This window comes from Sus scrofa, chromosome 2 (genome assembly GCF_000003025.6).
Source record: "Sus scrofa isolate TJ Tabasco breed Duroc chromosome 2, Sscrofa11.1, whole genome shotgun sequence".
Classification (NCBI taxonomy): Eukaryota; Metazoa; Chordata; class Mammalia; order Artiodactyla; family Suidae; genus Sus; species Sus scrofa.
In genome coordinates, this window is record NC_010444.4 from 12,698,211 (window position 1) to 12,717,100 (window position 18,890).

Genomic DNA, 18,890 nt, shown 5'->3' on the forward strand with positions numbered 1-18,890 from the left:
CTTTTTAAGCTCCATATTGCATTTAAATTCTTGTGTGTGTGTGTGTGTGTGTGTGTGTGTGTCTTTTTGCCATTTCTTGTGCCGCTCCCATGGCATATGGAGGTTCCCAGGCTAGGGGTCGAATCAGAGCTGTAGCTGCCAGCCTATGCCAGAGCCACAGCAACATGGGATCCGAGCCATGTCTGTGACCTACACCACAGCTCACACAACGCCGGATCGTTAACCCACTTAGCAAGGTCAGGGATCGAACCCACAACCCCATGGTTCCTAGTCAGATTTGTTAACCACTGAGCCACGATGGGAACTCCTGCATTTAAATTCTTGAGGTAATAACCTTATCTCTTTGAAAGTCTGTCATCTAGTAAAAAAGAAAACATATTCAGAAGCATGATACCCAAATTAGAAGGGCTAAGGAAAAACATTAGACATTTGGGAACCTGCTTGTCAAAACTTATTAATGATATTTGATTTATTCACCTGTTCCTCTTACTTTTTCTCTACCACGTGCCAATGCAAAAAGCATGTTAAACAGAGGCACAAACTAGCCTATGAACAAAGGCCCAAGTACACATCCATGTGGGCATACACACATTGGAGTGGGAAATTTGCCAGAGGTAAATGGAGTGTGGCTGGTTCTTAAAAATTAATTTAAGTAATTATTGCATAGTGAGGAAAATGACCTAGAAAACAAAAAAGCAGCTTATTGAATGCGATAAGATATTTGCAAGCAATATATCCTATAAGGATTTTTTTTTTGTCTTTTTTCTTTTTAGGGCTATAACCATGGCATATGGAGGTTCCCTGGCTTGAAGGCAAATCGGAGCTGTAGGTACTAGCACTGCAGCCAGATCTGAGCCATGTCTGTGAACTACACCACAGCTCACGGCAATGCTGGATCCTTAACCCACTGAGCAAGGCCAGGAATTGAACCTGTGTCCTCATGGAAGCTAGTCAGATTCATTTCTGCTGAGCCACGAAGGGAACTCCCTATAAGGAATTAATATCAAAACTATACACAGAACTCACACAACTCAACCTAAAAAAACTGACAACAAGATTAAAAAATGGGCAGAGGACTTGAATAGACCTTTTTTTTCAAAGAAGACATATAGATGGCCAATAGACGCAGGAAAAGATGCTCGATATCACTAATCATCAGGGAAATGCAAATCAAAACCACAATGAGACATCACCTCACGCTTGTCAGAATGTCTATCATCAAAAAGGTAACAAAAGAACTTACAAAGCAGAGACAGAGTCAAAGATTTTCAAAGCAAACTTATAGTTACCACAGGGGAAACACTGAGATGGGGGGTAAATTGGGAGGTTAGGTTGACATAGGCACACTACTCTATACGGACTAGGTAAGTAACAGGGATCTTCTATATACACAGGGAAATTGACTCAATGCTGTGCAGCGACCTGGATGGGAAAAGAATCTGAAAAGGAACGGATATATGTACAAGTGATTCACTTTGCTAGACACCTGAAATTAACACAACAGTGTAAGTCAGTAAGTCAACTATACCCCAATAATTTTTTTTTTTAAAGGCAACAAATACCAAGGGTTGGAGAGGATGTGGAGAAAAGGGAACCATAGTACTATTTGTGTGGTTATAAATTGGTGTAGCCACCATGGAAAGCAGTGTGGCATTTTCTCAAATAATTAAAAATAAAACTGCCAAATGATCCAAAAATATCACTTCTGGGTATTTATCTGAAGGAAACAAAAACACTAATTCAAAAAAATATATATGCACATCTATTTTTATTGCAGCACTCTTTACAATAGCCAGTGTATGAAGGTACTCTAAGTATTTATCAGTAGATGAATAGACAAAGAATATGTGATATACGAACAAATACACACTGGACTATTACTCACCCATAAAAAATGAAATTTTGGAGTTACCGTCGTGGCTTGGTGGTTAACAAATCTGACTAGGAATCATGAGGTTCGATCCCTGGCCTTGCTCAGTGGGTTAAGGATCCGGCATTGCCGTGAGCTGTGGTGTAGGTCGCAGATGCAGCTCGGATCTGGTATTGCTGTGGCTGTGGCGTAGGCTGGTGGCTACAGCTCTGATTAGACCCCAAGCCTGGGAACCTCCATATGCTGTGGGAGCAGCCCTAGAAAAGGCAAAAAGACAAAAAAAAAAAAAAAATTTGCCATTTGCAATGACATAGATGTATCTAGAAGATATTATGTTAAGTGATTTAAGTCAAACAGAAAAAGACAAACACTGTATGATCTTATATGCAAAATCTAAAAACAAAATGAACATTGGAACAACATTAAAACAAACTCACAGGTATAGAGAAAAAATTGGGGGTTTTCAGAGAGATGGGGATGGAGGTGGGGCAAAAGAGGTAAAGGGAATTAGAGGTACAAACATCTGGTTGTAAAATAAATAAGCCGTGATGATGTAATATAGAGCACCATGAATGTAGTCAATAATATTTTGATAACTTTGAAAAAAATGACATAAAATTAAATTTAAATTTAAAAACTTTAAAACACTGAATGCTCTCAGTGCTTTCTCACTTATTCCAGATGTACTTCTCTTGAACTTTTATCTAAAAACAAAATAAAACCCAAAAAGGCCACTTAGCCTAAGGATGAACTTATCCCTAGATAAGAAGGTAGGAGGTTAGGGTTGTGTGGAGTTAGTTTTAATCTATTTTTTTCAAGCCTTGTTTAGCCCATTTCTGGCCTGGAGCTTAAAAACAAACAAAAGAGGGAGTTCCCATCATAGCTCAGTAGAAACTGCAAACAAATCTGACTAATATCCATGAGGATGTAGGTTCGATTCCTGGCCTCACTCAGTAGGTTGGGGATCCACTGTTGCTGTGAGCTGGGGTATAGGTTGCAGATGTGGCTTGGATCCCACGTTGCTGTGGCTGTGGTGTGGGCCAGCAGCTGCAGCTCCGATTCGACCTGTAGCCTGGGAACTTCCATAGGCCGCAGGTGTGGCCCTAAAAAGCAAAAAACAAAACAAATACAAAATGGTAAACTTATCCCAACTACAATATTAGTTTTCCATAGTCTACTGGTACAAAGGGCACAAAGAAGATAAGATCTTAAAAGACTGTACAGCACCAGAATTCTGGGAGTCCAGTCACCTGACTCAGGAAATGTTCATTTGCAATTTCGAAATTCTTCAGCCAGGTTGAAGCCTCTAAAGGTTGATCAAAGCGCTGTTTGTTGTAGTTGGACTGCAGTAGATCCCGGCAGTTTTTGACCCAAATATGAGCTAATCAAAATGCAAAAGAAAACAAACCATGCAGGAACTGACAATATTCAACTCCAAATACTCTATGCCTCTTTAAGTTACGGGATGACTTTTAGTTTCCCATACGCATTCTCAAAGCCTTCTTTCTTCAGAGGTTTACTTTTTCATGTGGTCCATCTTAGATTAAATACTGTCATTATATACAATACACAATAAATGGACTAAAGGTAAAAAAAAAAAATACTAAATGCTGGTAAAGCTAAAAAACAATTTGAATGGATTGCTGGTGGGAAACCAAAATATTTGAGCACTTTAGAAAATATTTTGGCAGTTTTTCATTTGAATAAATACAAACCTACCATATGACAAAGCAACCAATCTCCTAGATATTTAGCCAAAGGACATGAAAATCTGTTCACACAAAAATCTTTAGGTAAATGTTTACATCAGCCTTATTTGCAATCACTAGACATTATAATAAACAATGGTTTCTCAAATATGGGATAGGATAGACAATCTGTAATGTCCATATAATAGAATAGTATTTTGCAATTAAAAAATACCATCTTCCACTATGACACAAGTAGCAATATGGATGGACTTCAAATGCTAAGTGAAAGATTACAGACTTAAATAGTACATATTCTAGGATTACAGTTAAGGATTTTTTTTTTTTTTCTATTTATGGCCACATCTGTGGCATATGGAAATTCCTGGGGCTAGGGGTCAAACCAGAGCTGCAGCTGCTGGACTATGCCACAGCCACAGCAACACCAGATCTTTAACTTATGGAGTGAGGGATCAAACCCACATCCTCACAGACACTGTCGAGTTCTTAACCAACTGAGCTGCAATGGGAACTCCTAGAGTGAAGGATATTCTTGCAAATGCAAAATTATTTGGACAAACTGGCTTATTGGTTGCCAGGGGCAGTGGGTAGAAGAAAAGTTTTATAAAAGAAGTTTATACGTATTTATTCAGGTGATAGTGTTTATTTGACAATAAATTTGATAACATTCTTAGAAGTATACGCTAAAATTTTGGATAATACTGTATGTAAATTACACATTCATTATAAATAGACAAAAACAGTAAGATAAAGCAGGTAGTACAAAAATATGTATGTGTAATGAAAATAATAAGCATGGTCCCCCAGGGCGGGTAAATTACTTCTTTCCCAGGAAAGTAGGATGAGGACCTGCAGATGCTCTCATGGGAAATTCCTAGAGAGCTCCACGTCTCTATAATTCCCTCCATGTCCCTAAGTGTTAGGCCTTGAAATCCCAGCAACACTCAATGAGACATCATTTTAAAGGGATCAGGATATATGCTGAACCCATTTGGTGATCAGTCATTCATCTGGGTATTAATACTTGTTAGTACACAGAGGCCTTATCCCAGGATTTGCTATGAGCCTGTAACCATAGTCAGGGAAAACACCCCAAGATAAAAATTGAACTGATTGGCCTTTAGCTGATAACCTCGTATTGAGATTTGTTACTTGTAGACACAACTTTGTGAATTATGTGACAGAGGTAATTTTACTAGAGTATAGTTGATTCGCAGTGTTGCGCCAATTTCTGTTGTACAGCACAGTGACCCAGTCATATATATATAAACATTATTTTTCACATACTATCTTCTATCATGTTCTAGCCCAAGAGGTTGGATACATTTCTCATTGCCGTACTATAGAACCTCATTGCTTAACTATTCTGAATGTAATAGTTTATATCTACCAACCTCAAATTCTACATCCATCCCACTTCCTTCCCCCTTCCATGTGCACAAACGACCAATCTGCAAAACAGAAACACACTCATGGACATACAGAACAGACTTGTGATTAACAGAGATAATCTTATGATTTTTTCTCAAATAAGGAGGAGGTAAGGAGATAGAAACAATGCATGGTAGTTTCAGGAATTAAACCATGTTAATATTCTTTCCTCCATTTTTCCTGCATTAGAGACTTTGGAATCTTATGACAGTTACCTGGAAGAGAGCTCCTCTAATTACAGATGATATTCTGATTTCAGACTCACTGTTCAGAAGTGACGGTTCCTTCTCTCCCAGCAGACAGGTAAGCATCCATATTACATAAATGTTTTAGTCAGAAGTATAACTCATGCAAAAGTGCTGGGTCAACTATACTTACTTTGAGTTTGAGAGAACAAAATAACTATTTTAATGTTTTTATAAAATATTGAGGTGAGACTGGGGTATAAATATCAAGCTCCCATCAGTAGGGATTTTACTGATACTCATGAAACACACTGCTTTCTGAAGGATATGAACAGAAAAATACATAGACGATTCTCTGATTCACTGTGTGGTAATTTCGTCTTGTTCACCAGATATTTCCTTCTCGTTGGAGGTAAAGAACAAATAAATACTAACTGGTGAAAAAAAAAAAGAAGAAGAAGAAAATAAATAATCTTTAAGTGGCAAAAGTGTCTAAAATGAATTAAGACCCAACTGCACTCTAACCTTTTCCTCATCATGTCATGCTTACTGCTACTGGCACGTCTACACATGTTGACTGAATGGCTAAAAGCATAGACTTTTGTTTAGACTGAAAGTAGATTCAACTCTTGAATCTTGACTCTTTCTCATCCTAGCTGTGTAAGTTTAGAGCATCACACAGCTTCTCAAATCCTTAATTTCCTTAATGATAAAGTCTAAATAATACTACTTCCCTTACACAATACATGCACATACATACATTTATACATAAAGCCCCTATTGGTTATGGAACATAATATACCCTAAAAGTGGTCAGGTGTGCTCCACTTGGCAAACATAATGCCTTCTTGGGATAGGCTTGTAAAGTGAAACTACAAATAAAAATATTTAAAATATTCCTACACGAGAGTAGATGCTAATAAACTGTTTTACAACATACTGCTTGCCACCAAAACAGATCTTCAGGATAAAGAGCCTACCAAGGGACTTTCCTTCCTTGAGCTCTGTGAGTCTGCTATGAGATGACAGTAACGAGAGAAAGAATGAGTTTAAGGAGAAGGGACTGTTTCTAGCTAAAGTAGATATTTCAAGGAAGAAATTAAGGAAAAGAATGGCTCACATGGGATTTCTGGAGCCAACTGTATGGATGAAGAAAGGACAGCCTGAGGAACACTTGAGAGCACAGAAAATCTCAGTGGGCCTCATGTGTGAGAAAAGGCAAATTTCATAAAAGGGGAAAGTTGTAAGACTTTGAAGCCCTCTGAAGCCCTCCGGATCCCCATTCGTTTTTCTCAAAGCAACATAAAAACAATCGTCCCATCCTCATAAAAATATTACATCTCATCAGACTGTGCTAAACACTCAGCATTTTACCATTTTTAAATGCATTCTTTGATTGATTGATTGATTGATTTTTGGTTGCACCATTGGCAGGCAGAAGTTTCCTGGGCCAGAGATCACCTAACCCTTCACCACAGCAGTGACCACACCTGGTCACACCAGACCTTAACATTTATACCACCAGGGAATACCAATGCATTATCTTACTTAATTTTCATAGTAGTGCTATAAAGTAGGTCTGATTATCATCTTAATTTTTCAGCTGGAAGTATGAGATTCAAGTGAGTTTGGTAAGGATGACTCCTGGGTAGTAAATGGTAGAGCTGCTATGCACTTCATCCTAGAGCCTCAGCTCTATACACGAAGCTATGTCTTCCTCTCAGAGTTTCCTCTGCTGGTTGTACAGCCCCTGCTGCTCCAGTCATCCCACCATATCTATGATGCACATATTCCTCACTTAATTCACTGTGAAACTCCAAATGCTTAATTGGGACTAATGAAGACAATGAGTGACTGTAAATTGGGTTAAACTTAGTTTTATTTTTATTTATTTATTTATTTTTTTGTCTTTTTGCCATTTCTTGGGCTGCTCCCGCGGCATATGAGATTCCCAGGCTAGGGATCTGATCGGAACTGCAGCTGCCAGCCTACGCCAGAGCCACAGCAACGCAGGATCCGAGCCGCATCTGCAACCTACACCACAGGTCACAGCAACGCTGGATCGTTAACCCACTGAGCAAGGCCAGGGATCGAACCCGTAACCTCATGGTTCCTAGTCAAATTCGTTAACCACTGCGCCACGACGGGAACTCCTTAGTTTTATTTTAATATAACTAAGACCACTGTCTGGGAGCCATTTAATGTAGACTCAAAGACTGGCTTGACAATTAATACTCATTTAAATGTGGGGGAAAAATTATCCAACTTCTCATGCATCATAGTTTAAAGGAACCTAATATCAAATCAAACTCATGATGTTCTTGAAAGGATATTGTGTGTTTACATTTAAAGAGTCTACAGAAATTCCTGACGAGCAGTAACATGCAAGTATATGCTTTTACTAGGCTTGGGAAAAAGGAATGTATAGATAAATTTATTTTGGACAAGCTACTTGTCAAGTTAATTTCCTGTTTACAAAGTTATACACTTTGAAAATCAGGGAGATGATCCACAAAGATCCTTCAGATGCAACAGTACGTAAATTTCTTATTCTAAAAAAAATTTTTAATTGTTATTTCCCTAATACAATTTTTTTTCTACTGTACAGCATGGTGATCCAGTTACACATACATGTATACATTCTTTTTTCTCCCATTATCATGCTCCATCATAGTGACTAGACATAGTTTTCAGTGTTACAGAGCAGGATCTCATTGCTAATCCATTCCAAAAGCAATAGTTTGCATCTATTAACCCCAGGCTCCCAATCCATCCTACTCCCTCCCCCTCCCCCTTGTCAACCACAAGTCTATTCTCCAAGTCCATGACTATCTTTTCTATGGAAAGGTTCATTTGTGCTGTATATTAGAGTCCAGATATAAGTGATATCATATGGTATTTATCTTTCTCTTTCTGACTTACTTCACTCAGTAAGAGAGTCTCTAGTTCCATCTGTGTTACTACAAACGGCATTATTTTGTTCTTTTTTTATGACTAAGTAGTATTCCATTGAGTGCATGTGTGTGTGTGTGTGCGTGTGTGTGTATGTATATATCACATCTTCCTAATCCAATTATCTGTCAATGGACGTTTAAGTTGTTTCCATATCTTGGCTATTGTGAATAGTGCAGGTGCATGTGTCTTTTTCAAGGAAAGTTTTGTCCAGATATATGTCCAAGAGTGGGGTTGCTGGGTCATATGGTAGTTCTATGTATAGATTTCTAAGGTACCTCTATACTATTCTCCATAGTAGTTGTACCAGCTTACATTCCCACCAACAGTGCAGGAGAGTTCCCTTTTCTCCACACCCCCTCCAGCATTTGTTATTTGTGGACTTACTAAGGATGGCCATTCTGACTGGTGTGAGGTGGTATCTCATGATAGTTTTGATTTGAATTTCTCTAATAATCAGGGATGTTGAGTTCTAAATGCCTGAAAGACTTAAATATAAGACAAGATACCATCAAACTCCTGGAAGAGAACAGAGGCAAAACACTCTCTGACATCAACCTTACAAATGTTTTCTTAGGTCAGTCTCCCAAAGCAATAGAAATAAAAACAAAAATAAACCAATGGGACCTAATCAAACTGACAAGATTTTGCACAGCAAAGGAAACCAAAAAGAAAAAAAAAAAAGACAACTTACAGAGTGGGAGAAAGTAGTTTCAAATGATGCAACTGACAAGGGATTAATCTCTAAAATATACAAGCAACTTAGACAACTCAACAGCAAAAAAGCCAACAACCCAATGGAAAAATGGGCAAAAGACCTGAATAGACATTTCTCCATGGAAGATATACAGATGGCCAATAAGCACATGAAAAAATGCTCAACATCCCTGATTAGTACATAAATTTCTATATAATTAATGCACCAAGTTCTGTTGACAAGGATACTTTTATCTGGAGAATCTAAAACTACAAGGCATCACTAGAATGAAATAATACATATTGTATGTACACTTTTCAGGTTTCTTTGTTTATCACTGATTCTGTCTTCTCATTGCCCCAGAGCACTTTGTGATTCTCTACCTTGATGAAGAATAGCACAGAGGTGACACAGTTCATTCTCCTAGGACTAACTGATGACCCAGAACTGCAGGTTCCCCTCTTTACAACCTTCATTCTCGTCTACCTCATCACTCTGATTGGGAATTTGGGGATTATTATGTTGATTCTACTGGACTCTCATCTCCACACCCCCATGTACTTTTTCCTCAGCAACTTGTCTCTGGTGGATATTTGTTACTCTTCAGCTGTCACTCCCATAGTCATGGCTGGGTTCATTCCAGGAGACAAGGTCATTTCCTACAGTGCATGTGCTGCTCAGATGTTCTTTTTTGCAGCCTTTGCCACTGTAGAAAATTACCTTTTGGCCTCAATGGCCTATGACCGCTATGTGGCAGTGTGCAAACCCTTACACTATACCACCACCATGACAACGGGTGTGTGTGTCTGTCTGGCCACAGGCTCCTATGTCTGTGGTTTCCTTAATGCCTCCATCCATATTGGAGACACTTTCACTCTCTCTTTCTGTAGGTCCAACATGGTCCATCACTTTTTCTGTGATGTTCCAGCAGTCATGGTTCTCTCTTGCTCTGATAGACATGTGAGTGAACTGGTTCTTGTTTATGTAGTGAGCTTCAACATCTTTTTTGCTCTCCTGATTATCTTGATTTCCTACCTGCTCATATTTATCACCATCCTGAAGATGCCCTCTTCTGCAGGATACCAGAAGGCTTTATCCACCTGTGCCTCCCATTTCACTGCTGTCTCCATCTTCTATGGAACGATTATCTTCATGTACTTACAGCCCAGCTCCAGTCATTCCATGGACACAGACAAAATTGCCTCTGTGTTCTATGCTATGATCATCCCCATGCTGAACCCTGTGGTCTACAGTTTGAGGAACAAGGAGGTCAAGAGTGCCTTTATGAAGGTAGTTTTGGAGGCAAAATTGTCTTTAGGATTATGATTTCAACATTGTACAATGCAGTAACCTAGTTTCATTAAGGCAACAGTAAAATTAAGTTCCTGAAGTGATAGCCTTACCAATAAAAACTTGCTAGTTCGGAAAAAAGGAAACACAATGTCTAGAAATATAATTCCTAAGCAAGAATGGCTAAAATGTTTTTTGGGCCTGCCAGTCTAAAACTTTATTAAGGGTATTGGTTTATGACATATTCTGCATGCTTTTTTTCCTCAATGAAAATACATATAAAATAGGGGCACAAGTGAGACCATATACAAAGCACATGTGCCTCAAGAGAATACTTAAGTCAGAATGAGCAATTAGACAGAATTAAATAGAATGTTGCTAGGTTTTAATAAAGATGAAAATATTTAAATTATATTCTAGAATATGAATTTATGTCTAATATTTTTATTTCTTTAGTTGAATGCTATTCTAAGAGCCCTAATTTGGGAAGAAAAGTGATATACCATTAAATGAATGTATGTGCTTTTGGGGAGCACATTTTATTGAGAGATAAATAAAACATCTTAAATGAATTAATATTTCTGTCTTGACTGAGTCCTTTTAGAATTTTCCAAGGATAACATAGCCAGAGTATAAGAAATATGGAGGAAGAGAATAGTATTTAAAAATCCAAGATTTTGATGCTGAATGTGCTTGCTGGTATTGGAGTTTCACTTCCAGGTTCTCTTATCCAGAGTTAGCAAGTATATATCTGGGTAGTCTGTATATTCATCATTATAATTCTCTCTCTGCCTATCTATTATGTCTATATTAAGCTAAACATGAGTGCACACTTATGTTTCTGACTCTAATCTATTTCATCCCATTTTCCCTTCCTTATCTGTAACTGCCATCTCTGACGGTGAGAAACTTGGCTTTCAACAACTCCCATTCCTTAATTTATTTGTGTGATTCCAGTTTACAAATAAAGCAATTAGAAAAGTGTTCATCTATATTCCCCATGAGAAACAACTTTAGTAACCAAAATACAGTATTTTTATGGTTTTTTCTTCATTTATAGCCTTGCAGTTACCTATCAACACAATATTCTCCAAAATTACTTAGGTCAGCTCATTTTTTCCTTATCTCCCATCAGTGAGGTTAAGTCATCTGTAGTGCAATTAATTTATTTTTAATAGTCTGTGTTCACTCCTGAGATTCTCCTGTGCTCCTGGGTGATTCTTTCTAATTTGTATATATTACGTTTCATCCTTTGGAATTCCCCTCATGGCTCATTGTAAACGAATCTGACTAGTATCCATGAGGATGCAGGTTCAATCCCTGGCCTTGCTCAGTGGGTTAAGTATCTGGCATTTCCATGAGCTATGGTGTAGGTCGCAGACGTGACTTGGATCTCCCGTTGCTGTGGCTGTGGTATAGGTCGGCAGTTACAACTCCGATTCGACACCTAGCCTGGGAACCTCCAAATGCTGCAGATACGGCCCTAAAAAGACAAAAAAAAAAAAAAAAAAAAAAAAAAATTCATTCTTTGCTATGTACAGTTCGGTGTTTTTTGTTTGTTTGTTTTTCTCTTTTTAGGGCCATATCGATGGCATATGAACGTTCCCAGGCTAGGGGTCGAATTGGAACTACAGCTGCTGGCCTATGCCAGAGCCCAGCCATAGCAATAGCCATGGAAACCTGAGCCGCATCTTTGATCTGCAGCACAGCTCATAGCAATGCTGGCTCCTTATCCCACTGAGCATGGCCAAGGATAGAACCCGCATCCTCATGGAATACTAGTCAGGTCCGTTACCGCCGAACTACAAGAGGAACTCTGGTTCTATGGGTTTTAACAAACATTTGTTTAAGTGATCATCAGCTTAGCACCATGAAGAATTCTTGAATTATCTTAAAATTTCCCTTTCCATCTGTTTTATAAACAACCACCCTTGGAAATCATAGAGCTCTTTCCCATACTTATGTTATACCAATGGGATCACATAATATAGAGCCTTTAGGTTGTGCGTCTGTCACTTTACAATACACTTTAGATTCATCCATATTATTTCATGAATCAATAGTGTTCATTTTATCATTGAACATTCTTCTAATATAATGATATACTACAGTGTGTTTAATCATTCACTCTTTGAAGTACATCTGATTGCTTTCAGCTTGTCAATTCTTAATCGCAATAAAACTTTAAAAATTTGCATAAAGATTTATGGGAAAACATGTGACTTCAGTTTACATTTAACATTTTGTTCCTTTTTTCTGCCTTAAACTCATAATCATTGCAGCAAAATTTGTTGAAAATAATATATCTTCTCCATTGACTTTCCTTTGCATCTTTCACAAAAAAAACAATTGATTTTATACCTGTGGGTCATTTCTGTATCATATAATCTGTTCCATTGATTAATGGGTCTATCTTTCCCCTAAGGCCACACTGTCTTGTATACTATGTCATGAAGTCATGAAGTGAGGATAATTTTAGGCTCCTACTTCATCCTTCTTTTTCATAATTATTTTGTCTGCTTACTAGTGTTGCAATTCCATAAAATTTAAAATCGCCATGTCAAGATTTACCCTAAAAAGCCTTATTTGGGTTTCACTTTTGATAAAATATAATCTGCAAAGCAGTCAACTTTAAGTCTCCTAATTCATGAATATGTGTATCTTTATAACCATTTAAAAAAATTCATTCATCAGTATTCTATGTTTTTCAGAAATTTTAGAACCAATATCTTACATATATTCAAAGAGATAAATGAAATATTTGAAAAAGTAATAAAGGAAATCAGAGGAATAAAATCTCAAAAATAGAGACTATTTATAGAGACAGAAATTATAAACTGTACCTGATAGAAAATCTGGAGCAATAATCAAGAAGAGAAGAGGTAGACAATGGAAAATAATAGCTCATACTAAAAAACCAATGGGTCAATGAGGAAATCAAGAAGGAAATTAAAAACTACCTTGAAACAAATGATAATGAAGACACAACCTCTCAAAATCTATGGGATGCTGCGAAAGCAGTGCTCAGAGGGAAATTTATAGCAATCCAGGCCTTTCTCAAAATAGAAGAAAGATCCCAAATTGACAACTTAACCCTCCACCTAAACGAATTAGAAAAAGAAGAACAAAAAAGTCCTAAAGTCAGCAGAAGGAAGGAAATTATAAAGATCAAAGAAGAAATCAATAAAATAGAGACTCAAAAAACAATAGAGAAAATTAATAAAATCAAGAGCTGGTTCTTTGAAAAGGTGAACAAAATTGACAAACCCCTGGCCAGACTCACTAAAAAGAGGAGAGAAAGAACCCAAATAACCAAAATTATAAATGAAAAAGGAGAAATCACAATGGATACAGCAGAAATACAAAAAACCATAAGAGAATACTATGAACAACTGTATGGCAACAAGTTTGACAATCTGGAAGAAATGGACAATTTTCTAGAATCTTACAGCTTGCCAAATCTGAATCAAGCAGAAACAGACCAACTTAACAGACCGATCACTAGAAATGAAATTGAAGAGGTCATAAAATCACTCCCTACAAATAAAAGTCCAGGACCAGATGGCTTCACAGGTGAATTTTATCAAACATATAAAGAGGAATTGGTGCCCATCCTCCTTAAACTCTTTCAAAAGGTTGAAGAAGAAGGAATACTCCCAAAGACATTCTATGAGGCCACCATCACCCTCATTCCAAAACCAGACAGAGATACCACCAAAAAAGAAAACTATCGGCCAATATCATTGATGAATATAGATGCAAAAATTCTCAACAAAATCTTAGCCAACCGAATCCAACAACATATCAAAAAAATTATACACCATGACCAGGTTGGGTTCATCCCAGGTTCACAAGGATGGTTCAACATACGCAAATCAATCAGCATCATACACCACATTAACAAAAAAAAGGTCAAAAATCATATGATCATCTCAATAGACGCAGAAAAAGCATTTGACAAAGTTCAACATCCATTCATGATCAAGACCCTCGCCAAAGTGGGTATAGAGGGAACATTCCTGAATATAATCAAAGCCATTTATGATAAACCCACAGCAAATATAATCCTCAATGGGGAAAAACTGAAAGCCTTCTCACTCAAATCTGGAACAAGACAGGGATGCCCACTCTCACCACTGCTCTTCAACATCGTTTTGGAAGTCTTAGCCACAGCAATTAGACAAACGAAAGAAATAAAAGGCATCCATAGAGGAAGAGAAGAGATCAAACTGTCACTGTATGCAGATGATATGATACTATACCTAAAAAACCCTAAGGACTCAACCCCAAAACTCCTTGAACTGATTAATAAATTCAGCAAAGTGGCAGGATATAAGATTAACATTCAGAAGTCAGTTGCATTTCTGTATACCAGCAATGAAACATTAGAAAAGAAATACAAAAATAGGATACCTTTTAAAATTGCACCTCACAAAATCAAATACCTCGGAATACACCTGACCAAAGAGGTAAACGACCTATATGCCGAGAACTATAAAACTTTAATCAAAGAAATCAAAGAAGATGTAAAGAAATGGAAAGATATTCCATGTTCCTGGATTGGGAAAATCAATATTGTGAAAATGGCCATCCTACCCAAAGCAATCTACAGATTCAATGCAATCCCTATCAAATTACCCATGACATTGTTCACAGAACTAGAACAAACAATCCAAACATTTATATGGAACCACAAAAGACCCAGAATTGCCAAAGCAATCCTGAGAAACAAAAACCAAGCAGGAGGCATAACTCTCCCAGACTTCAAGAAATACTACAAAGCCACAGTCATCAAAACAGTGTGGTACTGGTATCAAAACAGACAGACAGACCAATGGAACAGAATAGAGAATCCGGAAATAAACCCTGACACCTATGGTCAATTAATCTTTGACAAGGGAGGCAGGAACATCAAATGGGAAAAGGAAAGTCTATTCAGCAAGCATTGCTGGGAAACCTGGACAGCTGCATGCAAAGCAATGAAACTAGAACACACCCTCACACCATGCACAAAAATAAACTCCAAATGGCTGAAAGACTTAAATATATGACAGGACACCATCAAACTCCTAGAAGAAAACATAGGCAAAACACTCTCTGACATCAACATCATGAATATTTTCTCAGGTCAGTCTCCCAAAGCAATAGAAATTAGAGCAAAAATAAACCCATGGGACCTCATCAAACTGAAAAGCTTTTGCACAGCAAAGGAAACCAAAAAGAAAACAAAAAGACAACTTACAGAATGGGAGAAAATAGTTTCAAATGATGCAATTGACAAGGGCTTAATCTCTAGAATATACAAGCAACTTATACAACTCAACAGCAAAAAAGCCAATCAATCAATGGAAAAATGGGCAAAAGACCTGAATAGACATTTCTCCAAGGAAGATATACAGATGGCCAACAAACACATGAAAAAATGCTCAACATCGCTGATTATAAGAGAAATGCAAATCAAAACTACCATGAGATACCACCTCACACCAGTCAGAATGGCCATCATTAATAAATCCACAAATAACAAGTGCTGGAGGGGCTGTGGAGAAAAGGGAACCCTCCTGCACTGTTGGTGGGAATGTAAACTGGTACAGCCACTATGGAGAACAGTTTGGAGAGACCTTAGAAATCTATACATAGAACTTCCATATGACCCTGCAATCCCACTCTTGGGCATCTATCCGGACAAAACTCTACTTAAAAGAGACACATGCACCCGCATGTTCATTGCAGCCCTATTCACAATAGCCAGGACATGGAAACAATCCAAATGTCCATCGACAGATGATTGGATTTGGAAGAAGTGGTATATATACACAATGGAATACTACTCAGCCATAAAAAAGGATGACATAATGCCATTTGCAGCAACATGGATGGAACTAGAGAATCTCATACTGAGTGAAATGAGCCAGAAAGACAAAGACAAATACCATATGATATCACTTATAACTGGAATCTAATATCCAGCACAAATGAACATCTCCTCAGAAAAGAAAATCATGGACTTGGAGAAGAGACTTGTGGTTGCCTGATGGGAGGGGGAGGGAGTGGGAGGGATCGGGAGCTTGGGCTTATCAGACACAACCTAGAATAGATTTACAAGGAGATCCTGCTGAATAGCATTGAGAACTATGTCTAGATACTCATGTCGCAACAGAAGAAAGGGTGGGGGAAAAAACTGTAACTGCAATGCATACATCTAAGGATGACCTGACCCCCTTGCTGTACAGTGGGAAAATAATAAAATAAAAAAAAAAAAAAAAAAAAAAAAGAACTAGCCGATGGCCAGCAGGAGACCACTGGTTAAATAAATGATACACACAACGTGCAAAAAAAAAAAAAAAAAAAAAAGAAAATAATAGCTCAGATTCCCTGATTTTAAAATGTTAGTATATATTGTGCTTTTAAAATAATTTTTACATCTACTGTCACATGAGAGCAGGATAGAAACCTACGAAGTAGATGGTGAGGATTTTTCCTCTTGTGAATTAAGAAAATCAGGCAATGGGAAGTTCTCATTGTGGCTCAGTGGGTTAAGCAGCCAACTTTTTCTCTGTGAGGATGCAGGTTTGATCTGTGGCCTTGCTCAGGGGGTTAAGGATCGAGCATTGCTGCAAGCTGTGGCATAGGTCATAGATGTGACTCAGATCTGGTGTTGCTGGGGCTGTGGTGTAGGCCTGCAGCTGCAGTTCCAATTTGACACTTAGCCCTGGAACTTCCACATGCTTCAAGTGTGACTGTAAAAAGAAAAAGAAAAAGAAAATCAGGGAACTATATCTAGTCACTTATGATGGAGCACGATGGACGATAATGTGAGAAAAAGAATCTACATATATGTATGTGTGACTGGGTCACTTTTCTGTATAGTAGAAAATTGACAGAGCACTATAAACCAGGTATAATGGAAAAAATAAAAATCATCTAAAAAAAAGAAAAAGGAGTTCTAATCATGATTCAGCGGTTAAAGAACCCAACTAGCATCCATGAGGATGGGGGTTCGATCCCTGGCCTCACTAAGTGGGTTAAGGATCTGGTGTTGCCACAAGCTCTGATGTAGGTTGGTGGCTACAGCTCTGATTGGACTTCTAGCCTAGGAACCTCCATATGCTGCAGGTGAGGCCCTAAAAAGACAAAAAGACCAAGAAAATAAAAAATTTAAAAAATTTTTAAAAATGAAAAAGAAAATTAGGCTACAGCAGGTATGTCACCATCATACACAGCTGGTTATCAACAGAACTAGGATTGAAACTGGTCTTTTGTAGTACAATGTTAACCATATCCCCATACCTCTGAATTTCTTCATCAAAAATACAGTTGTGTCCCTTTACACTTAAAAGTACCCATAAGAGATTTTGTACAATGCATTAGCCCTTCTGTATCAGAGGAATATAGAAATCAACTATTTTCAAAAGTAAGTGTAATCAGATGCATGTTTAGTGTTTGGGCCCAATATGGTAACGCACAGAAGGAAGTAATTTCAAGGTTACCAGGGTTTCTGGTACATCCTGAAAATATTCAAGGTGATTTTTATAATCTCATCAGTATTTGATTTTAGCATTTGTCACTATTCGAATGCTGATTTGTAGTTCTTGCTGCCTCTACTCACATGGTAAGGAAAGACTCATGTTGTTTACTTTGTTATAATAGGAACAAATATATCATCTGGTAGACAACTGGGATTCAATATGTGTTGTTCATGTGAGCAAATTAAAGTGATTCAGTCTACGCACTGAGAGTTAGAAGTAAACATGCACTACTTTTTATTGTGGACACCTACGGCTTTTTATTACAAAGTGGTCAATTATTCTAAAGTTTGGCATATGTGCAGAGACAGCTAGAGGAAAATGAGAATATGAGGGCAAATAATGCCTAAAATTGTTCTTACATCAGACTTTGTGTTAGAAGATTTCTAGGAGTTCTCATTGTAGCTCAGTGGGTTAAGAACCCGGCTAGCATCCATGAGGATGCAGGTTCAATCCCTGGCCTCACTCAGTGGGTTAGGAATCTGGTGTTGCCACAAGCTGGTAGCAGATGTGGCTCAGATCTGGCATTGCTGTGGCTGTGACATAGGCCAGCAGCTGCAGCTCCAGTTCAACCCCTAGCTCGGGAACTTCTATATGCCTAAAAAGAAGAAGAAGAAAAAAAAGAGGTTTCTATATATGTTTAAATTTAATCTTCATAGCTTTGTAAAATAAGTATCCTGACAATAATACAAACTGAGTTTTTTATTTTTTATTTTTATTTTTTGGTCTTTTGTCTTTTTAGGGCCACACCTGCAGCATATGGAGGTTCCCAGCGCAGGCTAGGGCTTGAATCGGAGCTACAGCTGCCAGCCACAGCCACAGCCACAGCCACAGCAATGCAGGATCCGAGCCACGTCTGCGACCTACACCACAGCTCAAGGCAATGCTGGATCCTTAACCCACTGAGCAAGGCCAGGGATCAGACCCACAACCTCATGGTTCCCAGGTGGATTCATTTCTGCTGCACCATGATGGGAACTCCCAAACCGGGTTTTTAACAAGACATGAAACTAGGTTTCAAGGAGTGGCAGTAATGACCTCAAGGTCATATTTATCCAAATTGCTAAACAATTACACTTATCAATACAATCCAGGAAAATTACTAGAGAAACAAGTCCATGAAATATTCTTGGGTAAATTTTCTCTGAGTATCTTCTTCAAAAAATTATGCTGCATTTAAAACCTGAACAATTTTTCTTCTAATTCTGCTAAGTTTCTATCCTCTCTTTC

General features: G+C 37.9%; 1 protein-coding gene across 1 annotated transcript; it reads left to right on the forward strand.

Moving 5' to 3' along the window:
- Positions 9,232-10,170, forward strand: LOC100519009 (olfactory receptor 5B3-like). The gene has a single exon (XM_013994315.1). The coding sequence runs from the start codon at positions 9,232-9,234 to the stop codon at positions 10,168-10,170; it is 939 nt and encodes a 312-aa protein (XP_013849769.1).